Source organism: Talpa occidentalis, unplaced genomic scaffold (genome assembly GCF_014898055.3).
Source record: "Talpa occidentalis isolate TD23 unplaced genomic scaffold, MPIMG_talOcc4v2.1 talOcc4.12, whole genome shotgun sequence".
NCBI lineage: Eukaryota > Metazoa > Chordata > Mammalia > Eulipotyphla > Talpidae > Talpa > Talpa occidentalis.
In genome coordinates, this window is record NW_023601212.1 from 71759333 (window position 1) to 71784065 (window position 24733).

Consider the following 24733-nt stretch of genomic DNA (forward strand, 5'->3'; position numbering starts at 1 on the left):
GTCAGAGAGCGAATCGCCTGGGATAGTTCCCACCCACGGATGTAAAGGGACACCTGTGTCTGTTGTTGGGACTCACAGGTGATACTTTGTGGGGAGATGTCATCAGGCAGAAAGCATCCTACTGTCGTCTCTGGCAGACTGGAGCATATCTGGTTCAGAGCATTCTCTCTTGCTCAGTTTGCATGGTGGGGGTCAGAATTGGTTCCTCCCGGCTCCCGGCCCAGCATCTGTCTTGTGCACGGCTGCCCCTCTCTGCCTACCAGTCTCCACTGCCCCGGCTTCTGTGTGTGGGGAGTGTGAGAGTTAACTGGTGTTAGCTCTGTGCCATTAAGGTCCGGGCAGGTCTTCGAGCCTTTCCGTGGCTGAGACTCTGCAGTAAGCTTAACCCAAGAGGAATTTTTTTTTTTTTAAAAAGATTTATTTATTTATTTATTTATTAGATTTATTTTTATTTATTTATACAAGCAGTGGGTACAGTCAGAAGCATGAGAGGGTGAGAGAATTCACCAGAGCCAGAGCGGGGAGCAGAGCAGGCAGAAGGACCGAAGTACACTGCTGAGGGGAGCAGCGGGCGGCAGGAGAGGTCTGCGCGCCATGTGGGACCCTCCTCTGGTGGCCGGGGAGCAGCCGGGGATTGAACTGGCACTGCAGAGGCTGCGGGCAGCTTCGCAACCCAGCGCTCAACTGCTGCGCCACCAGGGAGGCCCCAAGAGGAAGTTTTTCTGCCAACCTGAGCACGTGGGGTGAGAGCAGGGCTCCTTTTGTGTGTGTTGACCTAGCTGGGCTCTTTCCTGAAAGGCAACTTGGGCTTTGCAGTGTTTTCTTTGAACATAGTGTATTTGAATTTGGTTAGTATTTTGTCTCTTTAATCACACTGAGTAGTTTCAGATCTTGCTGGGGATGCCTGCTGGCTGTGTGACCCTGGGCAAGTTATTCACCCTCTCTATCATCTGTATAATGGGGAATAACAGTGTCTGCCTCTTAGGGTTGTGAGCTTAGATGAATTAAAGTGACGTGCTTAAGCAGTGCTAGGCATGTAATAAGTATTCATTAAGATGGTCTATAATAATGATAAAATCACAAGATGGGCTCAGGAATAGCTGGCGGAATGCATGAGGATAGCACTATGCCTAGCCCTGGGGCAAGATGATGTGGGCCAGACAAAGGTGTAGAGGCCTTGTCCTCACATTGCTTACCTTAATCTAGAAGGGGAGTTGGGACTGCAGGGCTTTGTGGAATACAGGTCAGTGTGGAGCAGATGTGAGGTCTACAGGGGCAGGTGTCTTCTTGTAGTGCTGGGTGGAGATGCACCACCTTCCATTCTTCAGGACTGTCCCTGGATCTCTGGGGCCATGCGTCTGGGCTGCTGTGTTGGAGGGGGGTTTCCTCCGCCCTAGGGCTGGACACTCTGGGGAGCACCTGGAGATGAGGAGCAGCAAGTCCTGGTGGTCCTAATGCCCAGCTTCTGTTCTTCTTCCCCATCCTACCCACTTCCTTTCCCTGCTGGGATCTTTACTGCAACTAGGGTACAGGGAATGAATTATATATGCAGTTTAACTTCATCAACCAGGATGTGACCTGTCTGCTGTGGAGCACACTGGGAGATTTTGTGCATTTCACCTGAGAGAAAGGGGTCAGGGAGACATAACATCCTTTTGTCACTATTGGTTCTACCTGGTGCATTTGGTCTAGGGTGACTGCACTGTGAGTGAGAGGAGTTAGATGGTGACTTGGTATGAAAGGACAGCGGGAGGGCCCTGTTGTCCTTGGACAAGAGATGACAGGGCCTGGTGGTCTAATGATCTATCTTTGTTCCAGAGGCTGCTGGCAAAGCTGCAGAGCTGGGAGAAACTGGACCAGACCACTGGCTTGAGCATCAGGTAGGCAAGAGTGCTTGTGCCTATGTGTCTCATCTTCTGCAGTTCACTTTTGCAAAGTGGGCCCTACCTCCCCAGGGTCCTCCAGCAGAGACTGCCGGGAGTGGCTCCGGAAGCCTTTACCATACGATGCTTAGTTTTCGCGTGGTCCTTCCATAGTGGGAGGGAAATGGAGCTATGTCACTCTCCCTGCCAACGTCTTAATACCATCTTCATTTAAAGTTGGAACATTTGCAGCAAAGTGATGGCAGGGATTTCACTGCCCTACATCGTTGGGCTTTGCTAAAGGACTCTTGTATATACTCTGAGGAAATAATTGCTTTAGGGGAGTGACATTCATTTTGGGTGGCTGTAGGGCGTGGAGACGAACTGTTTCTGGGGTGAAAAAGGAGATCACAGTAACAGAGAATTGTGGACCCATTTAGGCCCCATAGCAGCCTCTCAGTTGGTCTGTTGGTGGAGCTGCTGGATAGCCACCAGTGCAGGCCTGAGAGCTGGGCTGGCCATCTTGCTTTCTGAAGTAAAGGGCAGACCATAGTCATCTCTCCACCACTCCTGTCTCTTCCACAGCTTGTCCTCTGGGATTTCTACTGCTCTTTTTCCAGCCTTGCTTTGCCATTGTCTGCCCCTCACCCCCCTAGACTCCCTAAGACCCCTACAGACTGACTTACCGAGCAGCTTTGATGAACTACCCTCCCTGTGTTGTGCCCCATTATTCCTCCCTGGGGTTTGGGAGACTGATCATTGCAGATTAGTCCTTGCAGCTTGGAGAGGCCAGATGTTTAAGGGGTCTTTGTCATAGCTGCTTGTGTGACTTTAAGACTATTTTCTTTCCTGCTGCTCTTGGAAACTAGGCTGTGGTTGAGACCCTTCAGTAAGAGTGGTCCTGTAATTACCCTCCGATTGCTGGTTTGGGGGCCTAGGCTGTTCTGATCGGCTATGGACTCCAGTTGGCTTTTACCTGAGAATGCCTCCTCATTTTCTTTCTGCCTCACAGAGTCACAGAGTCTGCTGTTTCCTCTTGAACTCCACCTGCAGGACCCAGATTCATGTAGGGCTGTCCGCAGCAGGGCCCTAAATACTTTGTGCTTCCTTCTGTTCTCTGCGCTTATTAACTAACCGGAAAACCTCTCTCTTGCTCCCAGGGAGATACTCATCAGAAAAGAAACCTCTGTGACTTCTTTCTTCTGTGGGAGATGAGATGGCCGTGGATGTTGATCAGATTAGCCTGCTGGGGTGTTAGTGTGCCCAGCATGTGCACAAGGCATGCAGCATCAGTCAGGCCAGCACCTGCCCCTTGACCCTACTCTGGTGTCCTGGAAAATTTGAGGACCATACCATAAGCACAGCCAGTTTGTGAGCAAACAAAGTTTTGCAGGTGACTGTCAGCCAACTGGGGCACCTGCCTTTGGATCTCAGGTGGTCTGTTGCTTGTGTGTGTGTGTTCATGTAACTGCCTCTTAATCCCAGATCCCGAGTGAGGGGCAGGAAGCAGGTGTCCAGAGGGCTGGCAGGTGGGGGAACCTGCCTGTGTTCTCTACCAGCTTAGGATTGGTAGGGAGGGCCTTGTGGTGGGAAAATGAATGGGACAGCAGTGGTGGTCGCCTTGTCTGCTTTCCCACTGACCTGTACAACCGTCTTCTGGCTGCCACATGACCTGGGCCCATTTTCTTGCTCTGGGAAGGAATACGCTGCTTTCCTCAGGCTTGTGGGAATTACATTTGGTTGTCCTCTGAAGAAGTGCCTTGAAACTGGTGGTGTCCTTTCTGAATAGCCAGAGGCTGACTTCTAGAGAGGCAAGTAAAGCATCCTGGTCACCTTGGTCTCCTGGGTGCCCTTGGTGAGGGGCTGCTTTACAAGGGCAGATTTTCTTTCATGTGCTTGGGGTCTGCTGTGTCTGGACCACTTCTGGGGGCACCTTGGAAATCTCAGCTCTTCATCAGCCCTACTTGAGCATTTGGGTAGGCCTTCACTTTAGGGCTCAGGCCCCACTTAATAGGTACATGTGTCCTGTGTGGCCTGTCAGTAGGTATCCTCTCCAAGAGTTACACTTGTAATTTTGCATGACCTTGACTACTGTGAGGAACTTGTCTATCTTTTTTGGCCAGATTTTGGGTATATTAGCGATTTCTGAGCAGGGAGGGTAACTTGGTGAAATCTGCTTCATGAAATTGCAGGATGATGGGAGATGAGCAAAGGAATGTAGGACACAGGAATGAGGTAGGGGTCTGTAGGAGGGTGTGAGACAGAGAAATGGGAGGTGGAAGTTGGTAGACAAGAAGCCTCTGAAGGTGATGCTGCCAGAGAGCAGCTGTCTGGGAGGTGGAGGTTGGAGTCTGCCAGAACAGTCTAGAACGGATACCCTTTATCAACTTTGGTGACAGTGCAACCTGTGTGAGTATGGGGCTGTCTCAGACTCTGTTCAGCTAGGGCAAGACTTTGTACTGGCCCCAGCCTGGCCTATTGTGGGGTTTCTTTCATGCTTCAGTTTTCACATCTGTAAATTGGAAGGACTTGTAGAATATTGGTTTTTTACCATGGGGTCATGGAGGTCACTGAGAGTCTGATGAAATCGACTTTCCTTCCATGAAAATGCACTTTTTTGAGTGGATATACGTAGATAGTTTTGCACATTCATTCAGTCACCCCTCTCCTCTGAAGCTTGATCAGCCAGGTTTGACTCAAGTGAAGTTGAAGTCTAATAGACGCCTTGGAAGCTGAAGTTCAAAGGAAGGATGTTTTGGCCTGGTTTGGTGGACTTGAAATTGCCATAATCTTGGGACTGTGGGGTATGTCATGACCCAGGATCTGACCTGTGTCCCTAGTCTCCTGGGTTTCCAAGAGCTGCTGCCACTAGGTGGCACCCACGCCTCCTTGGTAGCTTTGCTCCCATGACCTTGGGAGCTGCTGGGTTCTGTGGTGCTGCACCAGGGTCCACTGGATTTCTGGTTTTAGGCATGCTGCTCACAGTTCTTCTTTGCCCATTGCTGTTTGTTCCACCAAGTGCTTCCTTGTCTAAAACCAGTGTTTGGCTGAGAAAGGGTTATGAGGAATGTCTGCCTTTGGGTGGCCAGCTCTCCCATACCTACCATTTTTGATCATCCTCAAATCCCTAGAGTCTTTGAGCTTTTGATATTTTAGCCCAAATATTCTCTGCATGAGTGAAGGGACTGTGACTTCTCCAATTCTCAGAGGTATCTGTGATCTAGCAAAGGGTAGGAGTAGAGGTCTGGTCTAATATCTGGAGAGGTCAAAATGCCCGAAGAATCACATGGTGTGGTAGTGTACACCCTCTTCCAGTTTTGGGGTTTCTTGTCTCCTGAGGATTCCAGAGATATTAGGAGAATGTGGTGGGCAAGTTGCCTGGGTGGGTCAACGTGTGTAAACCTATAGGGAAGCTCTTTAGGGCCAAGTTTCCTTCTCTGCCCGGCAAGCTTGTCCACTCTTGATATTGCCTGACTCCTTGTCTCCAGCACATGGGTGCTTGCAAATTGCAGGCAGGGGGGGCTTCATGACTTCATGAGTCCCCGGGTTGGGGGGGAGGGGGAAGGTCGTGCCAGGGATGTAAGGCATGGGCTGGTGTGGGGACTTTGGGTACTCATGGCCAATAATGGTATTGTGGGGAGAATGGGCGAGTCTGGTATTTGCACATCCTTATTTGCAAGTTGGAGTAAGGTGGACACCAGGAGGCACCCTTTGAGCGATCTGTGTCAACCTAGGCAGGATGCCTGTGGCAGTGAAGAAAGAATAACAACTGGAGTGGAAGTGAATTCCTCTCAGGAGCGCAGGGATGCTTGATTTCAGGAAGTGAATAAATGGAATTAACTACTTTAACAGAATAAAGGGAAAAAACATCACCTCAATAGAGGCAGAAAAAGCATTTGTTAAAATTCAACACCCATTCATAATTAGAAGCTCTCAGCTCACCAGCATGGTCCACATAGTGCTGGAGGTCCTGTTGTACAATAAATAAGAAAATAAAAGTTATCCACACTGGGAAGGAAGAATACTATATTTTAAGATAATGTAGCCATCTTTTTTTTTTTTTTTTTTTTTTTTGTGGGACCCTCGCCGGCGGCCAGGGAATGAACCGGCGCTGCAGAGGCTATGGGCAGCCTCGCAGCCTAGTGCTCAACCACTGCGCCACCAGGAGAGGCCCAATAATGTAGCTATCTTTGAGAAAATTCCCAAGGAGTCTGTAAAAAGCTAGGGGAACTAATAAGCGAGTCTAACAGGTCCATAGGACTCAAGTGGGTTTTTGTATACTAGCAAGGAGCCATGGGAAGGACTAGCACTTACATATCTATTTGATATTTTTTGATGCTACTGTGCGAGATCTGTATACCAAAAACTACAAAACATTGCTGAGACAAATTAAGGATAACCTAATACAAATAAGTGGAGAGGTATGCTGTGTTCATGGATTGGAAGACTCCATATTGTTGAGATGTCAGTTTGATAAAAATTATTCCATGTCAATGTAATACTAGAGTCCTTGCAGACTCTTTTTTTTTTTTTTTTAGTAGTAATCAACAAACTGATTCTAAAATTCCTATAGAAGTGAAAAGGACCTAGGTCAGCTGTTTTGAAACTGAGTCAGTTAAGTTGTTGACTGATTCCCAGACACACTATAAACTGCATGAACCAAGACAGTGTATTAATGTTAAGGATTGAAATGTAAATAGGCAAAAGTTCAGGAATAATCCAAGAATATTGAGACAGTTGATTTTTGCCAAGGTGACAGGATAATTCAATGTCAGCGAGTGTATTCAGTAAGTGGTGTGGTACTGAAACAGTGGGTCATCTGTATGGATGATACAGAAATCTCCTCTTGCGCACGGACTATAACTCAATGGAGCATGCATCTCAGTGTAAAAATGAAAACCTCTGGGAGCTTGTATTTGGCAGAGTTCTTAGAACACAAAAGGCATAAACCACAAATGAAAAAAATGGGTAAGTTAGATAAATCAAAAACTTTTGCTCTCAAAAGACACAATTAAAAAGAAAAAAGACAAACTTTGACTAGGAGAAAATATTTGCAGTACATAGAAGACTGAGGGCTTATATCCAGAATATATGAAGAATTCTTCCAAATCAATAAAATGACCAGATTAAAAAAAAAAAAGGGCCAGAGACGTTGAGCTGATAATTTCTGAAGAGAAGCTATAAAAATGGAAGGCGAGACAGGAAAGCTATTTGACATTCCCCTGTCACTAGGGGAATACAAGTTAAGGCCCCAGTGAAATGCTGCTATGCCTAGTAGAATGACCCAGATTAAAGTGACAGGCCAGCTGTTGGTGAAGCTGTGGAGCGGCAGGAACTCTGAGACACTGCTGGTGTGGGTGGAAAATGGTTCAGCTACCATGGAAACAGTCTGGCACTTTTCTGAGCATTTATGGTATGACCCAGCAATTCTTCTAGATGTTTACCCAACAGAAATGAAGACCTGGCCAAGGTGGCTTTATTCACAATAGCCACAACATGGAAGCAACAGCAATGTCTGCCAATAGGTGAGTGGGTAGGCGGATGAGGCATGGCCCACAGTGGAGTTTGGTTCAGCATCTGGAGACACATAGAGACCCAGGGACTCTCCTTCGAGTGAAAGAAGACAAACTCAGTGAGATCCTACTATGTGATAAATAACATTTACTTGAAATTTAGAAAAAGGCAAAACTGATCTATAGTGACAAAGGCAGGTGTTGGGGCATGATAGGATGTGAAAACAAGGTTGGGATATGATTGGGGCATAAGGGATCCCAGTGAGATGTTCGAAATTGTCTGGGACTCAGACATGGTGAGGACTAGCCAGATGCACACCCCCTGTATAAGTCACACCTCAGTCATACTGGTCCGAGAACAATGAGTAGTCATCAGGAGGGATTGGCTGTGAGAGCAGGAAAGGGCCTCGAGGTGACTTGGACTAAAGTTGGGAGTGGATGGGGGTGCTTTTCAATGCCCTCACTTTGGTGGGGCGGGGGTGGGGGGTTCCATTCCCTGCTTGTCAAAGGCTCACGGGCAGCTAGACCTCTGGCTGTGATGCCCCAACCCAGACTGTTAGTTTGCCTGCATATTCAAGACTTGGGGCAGGCACTGTGGGGAATGCCCACCAGGTGAGTCTGGGTGAGGGTGACAGAAAGTCAGGTAATTTCACTTGGCAGATGAAAACAGTAAAACAAGCTCTTGGCAAACCCAAAGTTGATGGAAGGGGAGGAGGTGGAAAGTGAAAGGAGTCTTTCTCCCCATGTCACCTCATCCAGGTGACCTCACCTGGCCCCCTGTGTCATACCTCCCCGCACCCCTCATGTCGTGTGCTCCTTGTGCCCAGGAGTTGTCATTGCGGAATGGGACTGAGCGTTGCTCCGGAGGTGGGCAGCCGGGCGCTGCTGTTCTCACCCACAAGCCATCTTTTGCAGGCACTGTCGATTGAGTGTTGTGTGCATATACGTGTTCTTCCCCGCAATCCCAGAGGTGTTCGTTCTGTACTGTCGCTATGTGCTGAACTTTTTTTGCTTAATTTCCAACAGTATTTCGCAACAGTAATTCAGAGAGCGCTACTGAATTATCTTCAAGAGCTGCACAGTGTTCTGTGGTATGGGTGAACACTGATGTGCTTTAGTGGTCCCTGTGGATGGACATGTAGGTTGTGTCCTTTGAGCTTTCTTCCTTCAGTGACCAGTGCTGTATTGGTTGGATAAATTCTTAGAAGTAGACTTTTTATCTTAAAAGATACATGTGTTTGAAATTGGTGTTGCCAAGATGCCTTCCAGAAGCTTCGTACATCTTTAATTTCTGTCATAGCATTTGAGCGTTATCGTTTTTTTTGGGGCAGACCCTGTCAGAGGTTTTTAAGTGGTGTTTCAAAGTGAAGTCATGCTACAGTGAGGTGGAGGATCTCCAGTGGTTTGGCTTTTAAAAAGTTTACTTAGTTCATATTGCAGGGGGACCTTATTGAATAGGCATGGAATGCGTGTTGAGTTCCTCTGCAGTCAAGCTTCTAATTTTATAGAGGAAATAGCTTGCTCATGGCAAGGATGCCTCTGTGCTTTGGCTCCTTCCCTACCCCTTTGTGCCTGCATCTGGCCTTGTTTCAGATCAGGCTGGGAGGGTATAATACCTGTTAGTGTGCGTGCAGGTTTGGTGGGAGCGAAGGGCTTGCTGAAGAAGTAGCCCTGGGGAGACTAAAAGGCAGGGCCAGACTTTGCTGACCCTGAAGCCTGGCAGCTTTACTCTCTTGAAATTGCTGACCTATCACCTGAGTGGAAGTTGGGAACCTGCAAGTGCTGACCTGGACATTTCCCAAAAACAGTCACAGGCTGGCCAGATGACAGTCTTGGAGACTAGTTCCCCCTAATGTGTGAAGCCAATTAGGAGGGCAGTGAGGGGGGAGAGTGCAACATTTTCCTCTAAGAAAGGATCTTATTGACCACCTAGACTCTTTTATTATCCTAGTTACTGCATTCTGATTTCTAATTACCTAGGTATTGGATTGATCAATACAAGAAGTGCTGCTGGTATATGGGAAGAGAGGTGAACTGTCAAGTGTCATGGTCCATTTGTATTGGCCTTGGCTAGGTTTTCTTTGGAAGCATGAGAGGAGAAAGGGGAAATGTTTTACCTTCTGGGCCCTTTGCTCTGGTCATGCGTGTTAATGTTTCAGTGGTCATGCTTATGCTGTCTGTCTTTTTAAAATTCATTCATTTACCACAGCTGTTCTCGTGGAGCCTAGGGTTTGGAGAGGGGCTTCACTTCCATTTGCCTCCTTCAGGCCTGCACAGCTGTAGCCCCAGAACCAGGTGTGTCCTCCCCAAGAAAGGTGTGCAGCCAGAGACTGGGACTTCTGGATGCATCATAACTCTGGACTGCCTCATGGAGGCCCACAGAAGTGGTTTTTCTTGTGAGCCTGCTCTTATCGTTAAGTTGTAGTAGCTCTAGCTCTTGGTTGTCAGGTCCCAGCTTCTACCTTGAAAGTGTGCTTGCTTTCTTTACTGATAACCCTCAATATTATGACCATTTGTCTTTAGCATCTCTGTGCCTGGCATCCAGCAGGCATTTAATAAATGTTTGGTGACTGAGAGAGGGTGTTAGGATTTTTTTTGTGTGTGGTTGTGTCTGTGGTTAGTTGTGACTTATGGGCAGGCCTCTGTCTTGTTTGGCTACTGGGATGAGGACCCTGTGTTGTTCGTGCTGTTGTATAAAACACGTGTAGCAGAGAACTTCCTGCCCACTGTCATTCTTGCCTTGTCAGACTCAGGGGAGTCTCTGCCTCATGGAAGCCCTTCTCTGTGCCTCACTCCCTGGTGAGGCTTCTGAAGGGAGTTTGCGGTAGTGTGACTGGCCTCTGCCTGCAGGCAGATGTGGATTTGTGCAGCGATGTGTGGAGGGAGGAGCACCCTTCCAAGCTTGCCGCCCCTCCCAGACCCTGCTGTGACTGCCAGAGTGGAGAAGGCAATGCTGCTTTGTTCCAGGTGGGTTTGGGCAGGTTGGCAAGCTCTGAGGGAGAACCAGTCTGGGCATAGTCCCATCTCCTCTGATTCTGCTGTGCTGAGAGCAGGTCGTGTGGTTGTGGGCTTTATGACATTGTGGGGAACATAAAAGAGAAAAGCTTTCCAAAAAAAAACCTCTAGCAGACTCCTCAGCGGCTGTGTCCCCTGCGAGTGCTGGTCTGGACTAAGCAGACAATGTGGTGCACAGTGAGCAGATCCCCGGATGTAAGTATATCTGTAGTTCTGTGCTTCTCACTTGGCTCTGGAAGCACTTTTTGGGGCTTTATCTCCAAATTTTGTAGCTATGACTCTTCTACTTTTGTGCCTCTTTCTAAGTGGATTAAAAAAAACCTCTAAAGCCAGCTAGTTAAAGGATTTAGAGACATTAGGCTGTGCTGGATTCCCAGAGGATTATTTCACAGAGCGAGGAGGCATCTCTGGTGTCCCTTCCTCCCTACAGATTCCAATTTGGCAGAAGCTTTTTGAAGTCCTGTATCTAGCTGGTGCCTGGGGAGGTGGGAGATCCAGGCCTCTTCTGTGTCTCTACCCAGGCTCCCTAGTCCCCCAGGAGTGGGGAGAGTCCTGAGTTATGATTAAAAGGGAGGAAGGGCTGGGGTCACTGTGTGACAGTTGAGGTGAGCCCATGTGAGCGGGACAGCACAGGCTTCTCTGAAGTGGCCCAACGAGAGCCCGCCCTGCCTGTGTGGTGTCTCCAACAACTGCCATGGCCTTGTGAGGACCAATAAGTAACCCAGGCAGGTTCCGGGGAGCCCTTGGGAGGTACTTTCCTACCTGACAGGCTTAAATGTCAGCTTTGAAGCCAGAAGGTGTGCTCTGACCAGGGTTACCCCGCACCATTGGGGGTTACCTTTACTGAGCTACTGGTGGTGGTGTCCTATCTTATGGCCACTGTCAGTTATGTCACAAGCTAGAGGTCTTCATCCTGTCCCGCTTGATTCTCTCCAGTGGAGCAAGTACCCCATCATTTTTGAATTTTCTAGAGTCCAGGATCATTGCTCTCAGCCCGCTCCTCCAAACCCCTGTACCTCTTCTCACTGGTGGCTGTGGCCCAGGAACGTGGCTCTGATTCCCCGAGACAAACAGGTGGCCAGTGGTAGGAGCTAGAAGGGTAGACTGGCCTTTATCAGCATGAGGTGACTCAGAGTGAGGAGCTCCTGTGCCCATAAGCAGGCAGTCTTTGAAGCAGAGTCTTTTTTTGCAGAACTACATCAAGGAGGACAGGTTTGTAATGTAAGTGAAGTGAAATTGTCATTTAAGTAACAGGCCAATAGCATGGAGCTGTCTGGGTGGCTACCTGTGGAGTCAGATGATCTTGCTTTATTCCTTTTCTTTGGTGATGTTCCTGCTGTTTTTCTGGTGCAAAGTTCTGACCCCTGTCACCACAGGCACAGTCTGCATTTGAGCACTTTAAGGCTAGTGAGCTGAAGCCCTCCCTCCCTGCTGCTGGGGACGGTGAGGGGATACCTTTTGTCCCTCGGCTTGTGTCTGCAGTTGTGGGCAAGTTTCCTCCAAGTGGCTGGAAGAACAGGACCTTGGAATACCTGTTGTGTAGCTTTGGGCTGCTGCCCCTGAAGGGCAGGAGCTTGGTTTTTGTGCCATCTGTGGCCTGTCTCACTGATTGTTCTAGAACCCAGTGGGCTGCTGAGAACAAGTGCTCTGTGCTTTGCAGTGAGTTGTGAGGCAGAGGAGGCATGGGCGTGCTTATCTATGACTGTCATCAGCTTGTGGCCTGGGAGATGTGGTCTGCAGTCCATGCCCTCACAGAATACTTGCCCTTTTGAAGACCCTGTGCTCCAGATTGCAGGGACTTTGGTGGCCCAGTGGGAAGGTGATACTAGGGGTTCTGGACAGCCTATGGGCTTGAGAGCAGGCCAGTTGCTCTTGGGGGCTGGTGGTGTTGACCCTAACCTGCTGCTCACTGACCTGGTAGGCAGAAGAAGGGACTTTTGCTCTTGGGAGAAGAGATCAGGGACTTTCTCCAAGGGTTGCCAGCTCCTGGTGGCTCTTTGGCATACACCCATGGCACACCCCTGGCAGGGGATGTGTGGGAGAACCGGGTGCAGATGTTCCTAGCAGGTTTCCTTCCTGTTCTTTCTCCACCCTGACTCAGAAAGCAGAGGAGGTTGGATAAAAGCTCAGCAAATTATTCCCCTTCTCACTTCCTTTGTGGAGAAAACTACCTGGAGAGCATTTCATTGCTCCAAATTCCTTGTTTCCTTTTCTAATTCAGAAAAGAGTGCAGGCTGGCTTACTCGAGGCACAGGGACGAGCCTGTGTGCTTGTGCATGCACTCGGTGTGTGCACAGAAGGAGCGGGCAAGGGAAATAAGGGCGGGGCACATTTGAGAGGAGCCACACATCAGGCATGCACAGGAATTCCCACTGTGGGCTGCCCAGGTGACTGCATATTTGGCCTGGAGCCTCCTAGGTGTCCACGGAAAGAGAGAAACCCAGGTCTTACACCATCCAGGGTCTGGAGGACGTGAGCCATCTGTGACTCAGGGCCATGACTCTTATTGGCCCCGAGACAGGGATGTTCTCATTTCCCCTTGTGGGTTATCACCGTGGGAGCCCCGTGTTGTGACTGCTGGCCTCACGGGGCTGTGATAACACTATGTTTCTGGGTCCCTGCTGTGTGGGCTTGGGGTGCTGCTTGGAAGTAGACCTCAGGATTGGGGATGATGGTCCGAATTAAGTAAATGGCAAGGTTTACCTTCAGACAGTGTTCTATAAATAGTATTTCATTTAAGATGTGCATAAATCAAAGACAAATGGGAGAAAGAGAGTAGCTGAAATTTTAAAAAGCTTTAGAACAGGCCAAACCAATCTTGGATAACAGCCTTCCCCACCCCCCCACTCCCAGCCAATCTTCAGCATACTGGCTACCTGAAGTTTGTACGGAAGAATTGATTATGCAGGACTCCAGGGAGGTGGAGATGGTCTGCTTAGGGATGCAGGCCCATGTGTATCCACTTGACAGTGTCATATGACAAAGATGTTAGGTACAATTTTTTAAGGTCAAATTTACATTACAAGGTAAGTAAAAAAATATAGTAGGGGATAGAGAGTGGGTGGAGGATTAGATGACACAAAAATGACAGAATCTTGATAATTTCGAATCTATGTAGGCACAGGAAGTTCATCATACTGTTAATGTTTACTCTGTATATGTTTGGAATTTTCTCTAATAAAAATTTAAATAATAATTGTCCCCAACTTCTTCCTTTCTCCTTCTGGTTATTTCTCAGTGTCTCAAGGGTGCTGTGCTTCCAGTCCCCAGTTTGTAGCCCCAATCCTATTAGCCACCCCCATCTTGGCCACTAGGCAGGCCCTGCCACCTCAGGGACCTAGTGTGTGGAGTCGCTGGCGGGTTGGCCTATGTTCTGGTAGCTGCAGGCTTCCTTCAGGAGCGGTTGCCCTAAGCTGCTATTTGCTTTGGTGGCCTCTTCCTCAAGTCTTCGAGCTAAAGATGTGCTGGGGCAGAGAGTGTGGGGATGGGGTGGTGGTTGGAAGGAGCTGCTGCTTCTCACTAGGAGGCATTTTCAGGCTGCTTTTTGTGGGTTGCCTTGGGTGGAAAGCCGACTCTGTGACTTTCCCTGGGGGAGAGTTCAGGGGAACTTCAGTGCCCAGGACCTGCCAGAGAGGCATCTGTCTTCAACTCATTAGGAGACTGCGGGCCAGAGCCACTACCCCTTGGCTCTGGGTCGCATCCCTGCTCCTTGTTAGGACAGCTCACATGCATTTGCAGCCTGGCTCACTGAGGGGGCTCACTGGACCGCCTCCTGGGTTGCCCAGTTCAGATAGAGCATCTGTGGGCAGGGGCTTCACGGAGTGCCGTGCCTTGGATGTTCACGACCATCTCCAAAGCTAGCTGGAAGCATGCTCCCGTGCAGCGCCAGCCTGACCGCTGCAGGAGGTGGAGGGGGGGTCCCCTTTCTCCTCTTCCCATAGCTGGTTGACAGAGGGAGAGGCTGATTTCTTGCTTTCATGAAAGATGAGGAGGTTTAACTGTCTATGTAGCACATTGTGCCGTCTTAATTTTTGTTAGTATGAAAGAACTTGGCATATATTTTAATATCTCCAACTTTTGGTGTTGCAGAATTTTAAGCTTAAGTGGGCATGGGAGAGTTGGAGAAACTTTTTCAGTTAATGGGTACTTTAAAAAGATGATCAATAATGGCACAGATTAGAGTTATTAAAACTTCCTATTCTTTTTATTAATTGAACAGCTCTGTAGCAAGTTAAAAAATAGCTTTTAGAAATAGCTGAGTATTCTTTTTTTTAAAGAACAAATTCTTCCATACCCTTAGCATTAAAGTAGCTGAGCCAAAAATGGTATGAGTGGATCTTATTCCCAATTTCTTGATTTTGACACTACCAGAGTCTCTACATGCTAGTACCTGACAATTTGGGTGACAGAGAGTTGGCCCTGGTCATTCTAGAGTTTGCTTTGGGTGAGATTCTTTTTGAGGTTGAGTGGTACTGGCGATAATGAAGCTGAGCCTGTCTGAGAGGAGAGCACGTTAGGCTTAGCTTCAGGTGAGGCAGGAAGGACAAGGCCCAGGCAGCCCAGCTGGGAGATGGCCAGGGACTGCCTGGCTTGGGTGGGTGGGATGGAGGTTGTGTGCAAGAGGTTGTGTGCAAGAGGTTGTGTGGAAGAGGTGAGGAGATGTTGAGGGAAGGTGGGATGTTGGTGAGTGATGGGTGGTCTTCGTGGGTGGGACTACAGCAAGAGCCATGCCGTGTGTGTGTGTGTGTGTTTGTGTGTGTATGTATAGCTGTGTCTGAAACAGTCAATGGGACTGGACTCTGTGGAGGGGATTCTGGGAGGGCACGAATCTCACATAGATTTAGTTGAGCCGGCAGTGAGAAGCCAGCACTGACTTGTGATTTCTCCAGCTGTCATGCTCGGTGGGAGATGGTATCAGATTAATGCAGTGGCTGGTTAATTTTTCTCATTCATTTTCATTTTATTTCTGAAGGTTGTGTCCCTGAAGGTTGTGTCCAGAACTTCACCTGCCACGAGTGGGACTTAATTTGAGGGCACTGGTGTTATAGTCACCTGCGCCAATGACATGCATGTTGGCAAGTCTTGGGGTCAGGAGGGTGATTGGGTGTCATCCTGTATTGTTTCTCTGACCTTTGCAAGACAGACCTGGAGAATCCTGTTGAATCAGGTTGCAAGGGACTGGAGTACCTTGAACAGGTAGTATGTGCTTCTGCCTCAGCATTGGAAGGGCATGAGAAGTGGCAGAGGAAAGTCTTCTCTTGCCCCACCCCCCAGTCACTTTCCCCCTAGCATTGCTAGTTTCTGGTGCATTTTTCCACAAGTACTCTGTGCAGATATAAGCTACTATGTAAGTCCTTGCATCCAGTGTGATGTTGCACAGCTCGTTCTTTCTGCTTCTCTGGCTCTGACACTTTCCTTAGCATGCACAGAAAGCCATTAGTTTAAAGGACTTAATATATCATTGTATGGATAATATGGAGTTAGGGCTGTGCACTGCCCTAACATCTGAGTGTGGGGTTCCCCAGACCATACTTAAGCTCAGTGTAACTCTGGAAGGGCTCCCAGAGCTTCCTGAAGGCTTTGCACTCATAGTTAGGATTATTACAGAGAAGGAAATAATTGCATTGAACTTTGAACAGAGCAAACTCAGGTGGGATGATTGGACAAATTGTCTTATTCCCCATCCTTAATTTAGTACAATCAGCTCCACTTCTGAGGAAGTAAACCTTGTTCCGGCCAGCTTGTTTTAATGACTAGCTCATTAACACCGATGGATGGAGACCTTTTCTCAGGAAGTCTGTTTTTTATTGATCAATAATTCCATTTGCTTTATTGGCAGCATGCTTTCTTAATCTCATGCCCAAAGAAGGGCTTTTGCTGGAAGTTACACTCTTGTATCAGGTAGTCTGTATTGATGGTGGAGGGACTTCTAGGCCACAGGTTGTCCCTGTTGAGGGTCCCTAGTGTCTGTTGCATCACACTTGTCTTGGAGAGCCTGTGTGCAAAGTACATGGTGGGCCTGGGAACCTCAACAGTGGGTGTGCTGGGCACATAGTCCTTGCCCCCGTGGGAGGAACACACTCTTGAAAGCATCACACAGACAGCAGGGAGGGCAGCCAGGCCATGACAGTGTTATCTGGTGCCCTGGGGGCCCACCTGGTCCCAGGAGGGGTGCTATGGCTTGAAGCATGGGATCCTTGAGCACAGGACTGAAATCTGAAGGGTAGCATTAATGATGTTGGGCATGATTAGTGGTGAGGGGGGCTTTAGGCAAAGGTGCAGAGGATCAAGAGATAAGAAAGAGGACAGAGGCCTCCCCGGTGGCGCAGCGGTTGAGCGCTGGGCTGCGAGGCTGCCCGCAGCCTCTACAGTACTGGTTCGATCCCCGGCCACCGACGAGGGTCCCATATGGCGTGCAGACCTCTCCTGCCGCCCGCTGCTCCCCTCAACAGTGTACTTCAGTCCTTCTGCCTGTTCTGTTCCCCGCTCTGGCTCTGGTGAATTCTCTCACCCTCCCGTGCTTCTGACTGTACCCAGTGCTTGTATAAATAAATAAATAAATCTTTTTAAAAAATAAAAAAGAAAGGAACAGGACAGTCTGCCTGGGCAGCCTGAGACACAGGCACAGGGTGGTCAGCTGAGTGCGGCCCACGTGGACCCAGGGGTGGTTTTGCTGGCCAGGACATGGTCAGCTTTGCACATTGAGATGACTGTTTCCTCCCCTTCCCCATCTCTTCTTGCCCCCCCCACCCCCCCCACACAACTGAGGGCCCCTTGGACCTATTGTCTGCCCTCCTCTGAGCCTAGGAACAGCCTTGCGGGGGGGGGCGGTGGAGCAGTGAGGGTGGGGGAGCCATTGCCATTCTTTGGGCCCCTGAAGTGAGCAGGACAGGTGATTGTAAATTTTTTTTTTTCTGTGAGGCTTTGAAATACAGAGAGCAGAATCCATTGCGCTGCAGACTCTGTCCCCCGTGGTGTGGGAGTTGTGCTACACTCAGCAAGGAGTCTGGGTGTTGGGGTTGTCGCTCAGTTTATTTATTTTTTTAAAATTTTTTTTATAGAGGCATGTTTTTTTTTATTTATTTATTTATTTATTTGTTTGTTTGTTTTGTTTATACATGCACTGGGTACAGTCAGAAGCGCGGGAGGGTGAGAGAATCACCAGAGCCAGAGCGGGGAGCAGAGCAGGCAGAAGGACCGAAGTACACTGCTGAGGGGAGCAGTGGGCGCGGCAGGAGAGGTCTGCGCGCCATGTGGGACCCTCCTCCGGTGGCCGGGAGCAGCCGGGGATCGAACCAGCACTGCAGAGGCTGCAGGCAGCTTCGTAGCCCAGTGCTCAACCGCTGTGCCACCGGGGAGGCCCTGTCGCTCAGTTTAACCAGAAAGTACTAATAATCACCGTGGGTGTCTGTTGCTCCCACTACAGGGAGAGGGAGTGTCTCTTTTTCAGTGCTGCCTGCCTGACGTGAGCTGGCACTTGGTGAACTCTGTTCAGTTGAAGCCCTGGACCTTCCTGCTAGGAAAGATGGGACGAGAGATGGAGACGCTGCTCTCTCTTCAGAGTGACAGAGGGTTTGAGTGCAGGGGGACAGCAAGGACTGTCTTCCCCACTGACTTCTGCTGCCTCTCACTGATTTTCCGTCTTCGGTCCATGGGAATGTTATAATGTGGCCGAGCTGGTTGGGGGCTGGCAGGCTCAGTTCCAGGTTAGAGAGGTGCTTTTGAGAACTCAGATCCTTTCGAGCAAATACACAGATGGGTTTGCATGGCTCCCACGTCTGACCTTGGACAGAGGCTGGGAATGCTTCCCCAGGCAGGGGGAGCAGCTTGTATAAATGCCAGAGACCTGTGCTTAGGAAGTATCACACAGGTCCAGAAAGTTCTAGCCAGAGTGCAAGGCTGGTGGTGGGGTTAGCAGAAACAAGATGTTGCAGTGGTCAGCTTTTGAAGGTGTTTTGGGTCATGCTGAGGAGTTTGGACTTAACCCTACAGGGGACACGTGGTGAAGAGCATGTCCTCTCCTTGTGCTCCTTCTTCCTCTGAGTTCCCAGAGAGAGGGCCCTGTGGTGCCCTTGCTGGGTTGCTTGGCTGTCATGGTGCATGGTAGGCGCTGCCTAGCCCTGCCTGGTGGAAGACTGTTTAGTGACTCACTTGCTGCAGGTTTCTAACCCTAGAGCATGGGAAGGTATTTTCTGTGGGTTGGTGGGATATTTACCCAGGAGCAAAGGTTGAGTGGGTGGTCGTTGGGTTGCAGTGACAATGAGAGTTGATGTGGTGGCTCTTTGCCTAGAAGCCTTTGGTCTGTGTCTTGTTTTCAAGGTCAGATTCTTTCCTGGTCTGGTTACCCTGCCCCCAGGAAATGCCTGTTCCCTTCTAACCATGTCTTTTGTTGCTGTAACTGTGATGTGGGGGAAAAGTCATTCATTTATTCATTCTTTGCACTGGAGTACTACAGTTTCTGACCTCACAGTAGGCAGGAGGTTTTAAACAATGAAAATCCAAGGGGGGGCCTCCCCGGTGGCGCAGCGGTTGAGCGCTGGGTTGCGAGGCTGCCCGCGGCCTCTGCGGCGCCGGTTCGATCCCTGGCTGCTCCCCAGCCACCGGAGGAGGGTCCCACATGGCGCGCAGACCTCCCCTGCCGCCCGCTGCTCCCCTCAGCAGTGTACTTCGGTCCTTCTGCCTGCTCTGCTCCCTGCTCTGGCTCTGGTGAATTCTCTCACCCTCCTGCGTTTCTGACTGTACCCAGTGCATGTATAAACAAAAACCAAAACAAACAAACAAATAAATAAAATAATAAAAAAAAAAATCCAAGGGGGAGCCTCTTTAGCTTGGTCCATGGGAGATGTACCAGAAGTAGCTTGTGGGAGGAGTCTAACTTAGCGGAGAGACAAACCTTTGTTGTACCTTTGCTGGATTTGAGTAATGTTGGGAAGAAGACCAAATGTTTTCTCTGGTCTGTAATAGTCAGCTTACAAGGAGTGTGTTTGTTTAGACAACCCCTATTCTCAGAGGTCCAGTGGCTGACAGGCTAGGGTCTTGCTGACACAGCAAGCCTGTGCTTTGCTCTTCCCTATCTCATCGCTCTTCCCTGAACTCGGGATAAGATGGGACTGCCTGTTGCCTCTTCTTGGAGAGGAGGAATAGAGGTTCTGAACGGAGTTCACTTGGAAAGGTCGTCCAGCGAGTTTGTGGTGCCCTTGTTGGGTTGTTTGGCTGTCATGGCGCATGGTGGGCGCTGTCCTCAATAACCGCCCTCCATCTGGCTGGCCACATGGTGTCGTGCAGCTGGGTCCTGTGTCTTTGTGAGCCGATCAGCCTGCTGCTGGCACTTACTGGCTCCTGTTGGGAAGCTGCCCATCCATTTAGCCTGAGCAGCTCTCTGCACGCGTGGGCACGAAGCCCGTCAGCTGATGGCAGCTCTTTTAGACCTGATGGCATCCAGCCAAACTTGGCAAAAGGGCCTGCCAGCCTGCTGGAGGGCTGACCTCCCTGCCAGTGCTTGGGGCTAAGCACCTTCTGGCGGGCTCCAGGGTTGGCTCTTCAGTGGGAGGAGGCTCTAGGAGGTGGAGTAAGAGCGGTAATTACTTGGGAGAGGAAGCCTTAACTTCTGAGGCGGCAACACAATACTATCTTGTTCGCAGAGGCGTCTGAGTTAGAAGATTAGCAATTAATTTTTTATTATGCGCAAACTACTCTTCAGTTTTGTGGAACCAAATAGTCCTCCCACAGCAGGGAGGGCTGGCTTCCACCTCATTCCATTTGTCAGAGCACTGCTGTTTGTCTGCTTTTGAACTGATAGGAATTGTTTATGAGTGTATGTGGAGGACATTTTGACACAGTTTTCTGTATTCCCCCCCTTTTTAATCTGGCTTCTCCTTTTCCTGCATTCTAGAGTTTGCTGCAATTAGTTCCTGGGAGCTATTTGCATTTTATTTGGATTTCAATTACAAAGTGCAGGTATCACTCATTTTCTCAGATGGGCCAGTTATAGCAGGCACGTTTAAGAGAAGGCTCCTCTAAATCAAAGCACATTTTGAAATAATGTCTCATAAAAAAATTAGATGTGGTTTTATAGCAGACTGAGTTAACTAAGGCGGGGATTTTTTTGGGTTTGGGCATTTTTATTGTGTACTCCTGTTTAGCTAAGATGTTGTCGCCATCCCAGGAGGGGTTGCTACTAAGTTATCTATCCTAGGCTTGGTTCTTTGGATACAAAGACTTTCCATAATAGAAAAATGCCTTTTCTCTTGTTTCATCCATTTAGTATATACTAAGTTTTATTTTTGAGTTTTTGTAACTAAACTGTGCCTGCTTATGATAGGATGGATATAGGGCAGAGGCTGGCAAGTTTTTTCTATAAAGGACCAAATAGTAAATATTTAGGGGGTTTGTGGCCCAGAAGTTCTGTGTTGCAGATACTCAGTTCTGCCTCTGTAGCATGGAATTGGATGACCTGAGATGTGGGATAATACCGTACAAAACCAGGACCATTGGTTGTCTGGTGGGAAAGCAATGCGGGTGAATGACTAGGGTCATGTTTCAGGAAAACTGTTTTTTAAAATAGGAGGGGTCCCCAAGCCCCCAGCATGCTCTGACCCTGCCTTTAAGGTACAAGGCTGGCCGCTGGGAAGAAACAGCTTACAAAAAGCAACGCCCTTTCTCTTCCCTATAACTTGTTTCCACCCAGCTTTCTGCTCATTTTCTCTTTTCTCTGATGTGGGAGAATCTGGTCAACGGTATTACCTTGTTTCTTGTTTGAGATGGTTACTGGAAGTGAACCCAGTTTGGGATTGGGCACTGAAGTCACAGGTTCAGCGCCTGCCTGGCAGGTGTTGACACTATACAGCGAGGTCTCATTGAGGGAGTGAGAGTATCTTTCAATTAAGCATTTTGAACAATAAAGCCCTCATAACTCTAGTCTGGTGTCACAAATGCTTGTTTCTGTCTTGCCTTTGTTCTGGTAGCTGAGTGTCCCCAGGAACAGGTGTTGTAACCGTATCTGTTCCATCTGCAGGTATCTGGTGAGTGATTACAGCATGGCAGAGGCCGAGTTGGAGATGCCACAGAGAATGAGATAATCATGGTTCCCTGCACTGACAACGAGCTGAGTGTAGTTCTGTTTGGGTGCTGCCTAGAGCAGGAGGGCCTCACCTGTTCCGCAGGTGCCCGCTGGGATGGATGGTGTTCTCTGGTGGTGGGCTCCCAGTGCTTGGCTTGGCCACTTTGCCTTATCCTCTCGATGGCTGGATGGGTGATGAGTTGGGGAGGGACCTGGCTATTGGAAGAGGGGGGACACAGACCCCCGGCTGTCCTCTGTGACTCCTGTCAGCCTCTGTTCTAGTATCCTGGTAGTCTCCAGGGCTCTCCTAGATTGCTTCCTGCTGTCTCTTCTCCCAGCTTACTTGATATTCTGACTCTGAGAGTTGAGTAGGAGTCTGGGTTCCCTCCACTGTTGACAAACTAACTCTCCCACCCAACGAATGCCTATGTCTGTGTGTACCGTGGGGAGTTGCTTTTGTTTCCATCAAAAACATGAACCACAGTTTGGAGTGCTTCCATTTACTGACAACCCTTGCCAAATTAATTTTATTTAATTATCTCCCAGGGCTAAGCTTGAATACATTTTGTGTTAAATTCACAGTTTTTCCCTTTTCTTAACGAAATGGACTTAATATCCTTGTTAAAATCTGATTAAAACTAAAATTGAGTTTTTTGAAGTCTGATTATTCCATGAAATGGAATTTTTAAACCTAATTACGGATGGATTTGCATAGACTTTTCAGCACCATTGAAAAGAAAGTTGAAATAAATTTATTAATGGCATCCTTTTCTGTCATTTCCTTGGGGCATGATGTTACTTTAAGAGCAGAGAGGTGGCAGGGAAAAGCTACTTTCTCCACACCTTCCTTAGAAAGAATTAAAAAAAACCCAAAAAACAAAAAACTTGATTCCCTGGAGAATCAGTTCCCAAAGCATCTGAGCTTAGTCTCATTTTCATTTGTTGTTTGCTGCTCTGCCAGTTTAGGTGATGATGACTTTTCTGAGCATGCATGTGAATTCTTGATTTGTTCCCCTGGGTTCCAAGTGCTTACCTTTAAGAAGGAGGCTGGCAGGGGTCAGGGGGAGGGCAGGGTGAAGGATACACAGACAGGTGTTTTGCATATCACAGCCAGGGGCTGCAGATAAATAGCCTCTTTTTATGAGGAGACACAGGTGATCCCATCTGGCTTTCCCCACTAGTTAGGGCTCCAGCTGTTCTAGTTTGGGAGCCTCAGTCTCAAGCCAGTAACCATCTCTTGATTATTATTCCTATAGTTGTCAAGTGGTACACCCTCTGTCCTGTGCACCTCCATCTCCAGGGTAAGTGCCTGGCTTTTCCAGTCCTGGATGTGGGCTTGTGCTGTTGACTGAATAGCAGCAGAGGGACTCTTGCAGTAGCCACCCCTCTCGGGGGTTGTACTGTCCCAGCATCGCTCTATTTATAGCTTTTCTGTCCTCTGCTGTGTGCTCCTAATGCATGTAATAGTCATCAATTTATTTCTCAGGAGTTGTTCACCTTATTTGATACGGATTGTGTTGAATCTGTGGGTTGTTTCGGGTAGCATTAAGTTTTCTATGCATGTAGTTTCTTTTATTTTTTATTTTGCGTAGAAGAACTGGGGTGTAGGCCAGAGGTGCGGGGGGTGAGAGGATTCACCAGAGACAAGAGTGGGGAGCAGAGGCAGATCTACTGAAATACACTGCTGAGGGGAGCAATGGGTGAGACAGGAGAGGTCTCCTGTGCCATGTGGGTAACTCCCAGGCCAGGGATCAAACTTGTGCTGCGGTGGCTGTGGATAGCTTCATAGTGCTGAGACTTATCCCCTTGCACCACCAGGGAGGCCCCTCCAGGACATTTTTTTTTTTTTTAATTTTTTTTTTTTTTAAGATTTATTTATTTATTTATTTGTTTATTTTATTTATTTATTTATACAAGCACTGGGTACAGTCAGAAGCACGGGAGGGTGAGAGAATTCACCAGAGCCAGATCGGGGAGCGGAGCAGGCAGAAAGACCGAAGTACACTGCTGAGGGGAGCAGCGGGCGGCAGGAAAGGTCTGCACGCCATGTGGGACCCTCCTCCGGTGGCCGGGGAGCAGCCGGGGATCAAACTGGCAGTGCAGAGGCTGCGGGCAGCTTCACAACTCAGCGCTCAACCGCTGCGCCACCGGGGAGGCCCTGTTTTTTTTTTTTAATAGAGGCATGTTTTATTTATTTATTTGTTTGTTTGTTTGTTTTGTTATACATGCACTGGGTACAGTCAGAAGCACGGGAGGGTGAGAGAATTCACCAGAGCGGGGAGCAGAGCAGGCAAAAGGACCGACGTACACTGCTGAGGGGAGCAGCGGGCGGCAGGAGAGGTCTGCGCGCCATGTGGGACTCTCCTCCAGTGGCCGGGGAGCAGCCGGGGATCGAACTGGCGCCGCAGAGGTTGCGGGCAGCTTCGCAACCCAGCGCTCAACCGCTGCGCCACCGGCGAGGCCCCCTCCAGGACATTCTTAAGTGATATTTATTATTTTTGAATTTCTAGTGGGTGGCCATAAAGAATAAGATAATTATAGTATAGTTGATTTTGCGTTTGTATCTTCAGTCAAATATCAGCATGGTTAAAGAAACAAAAAGGCAAATAACAGCTTAGTTTTACTATGAAGTTAGTTTTGATGTTATAAGACTTGACTTCTAAGCCTTGGGCTTCTGCAGACCACATGGGGAGGCAGTGCCCAAGCAGTTAGTCCTTCATCGCTGTACAGAGAAATCTCAGAAAGGCAATCTAAACTCACGTGGTCATACACTCCTGTGGCGCGCTTTTCAAAAATGTGTACATGTAATACAAAAACATCTTCACTGTAAAAAAGAAAATTCAAACAGAATCAAAGTGAAAGTTCCCCATCATTTTGCTTTTTCAAATTTTACTCACGCCCAGAATTAATTAATAGTAACAGTTTGGTATAAGACTTTTTAGAGAATTCCTTTATGTATGGACATTTCACAGGTATAACAAATGGCATTATACAATCTGTATTGTTAAAGAATGTATTTTCCTCTGAATTGACCTATATAACTTTTTTTTTTAAAGATTTATTTATTTATACAAGCACTGGGTACAGTCAGAAGCGCAGGAGGGTGAGAGAATTCACCAGAGCCAGAGCGGGGAGCAGAGCAGGCAGAAGGACCGAAGTACACCGCTGAGGGGAGCAATGGGCGGCAGGAGAGGTCTGCGCGCCATGTGGGACCCTCCTCCGGTGGCCGGGGAGCAGCCGGGGATCGAACCAGCGCTGCAGAGGCTCGGGCAGCCTTGCAACCC

The 24733-nt window shown here is 48.6% G+C and overlaps 1 protein-coding gene across 2 annotated transcripts in view; it reads left to right on the top strand.

Annotated features, from left to right (window-relative positions):
• Positions 1-24733, top strand: part of MAD1L1 (mitotic arrest deficient 1 like 1) — a 358952-nt gene that overhangs the window by 14812 nt on the left and 319407 nt on the right. For both annotated transcript variants that reach the window (XM_037506710.2, XM_037506712.2), the window contains exon 9: positions 1819-1880. In XM_037506710.2, coding sequence (XP_037362607.1) covers positions 1819-1880 — 62 coding nt within the window. The remainder of the gene's footprint in view (positions 1-1818; positions 1881-24733) is intronic.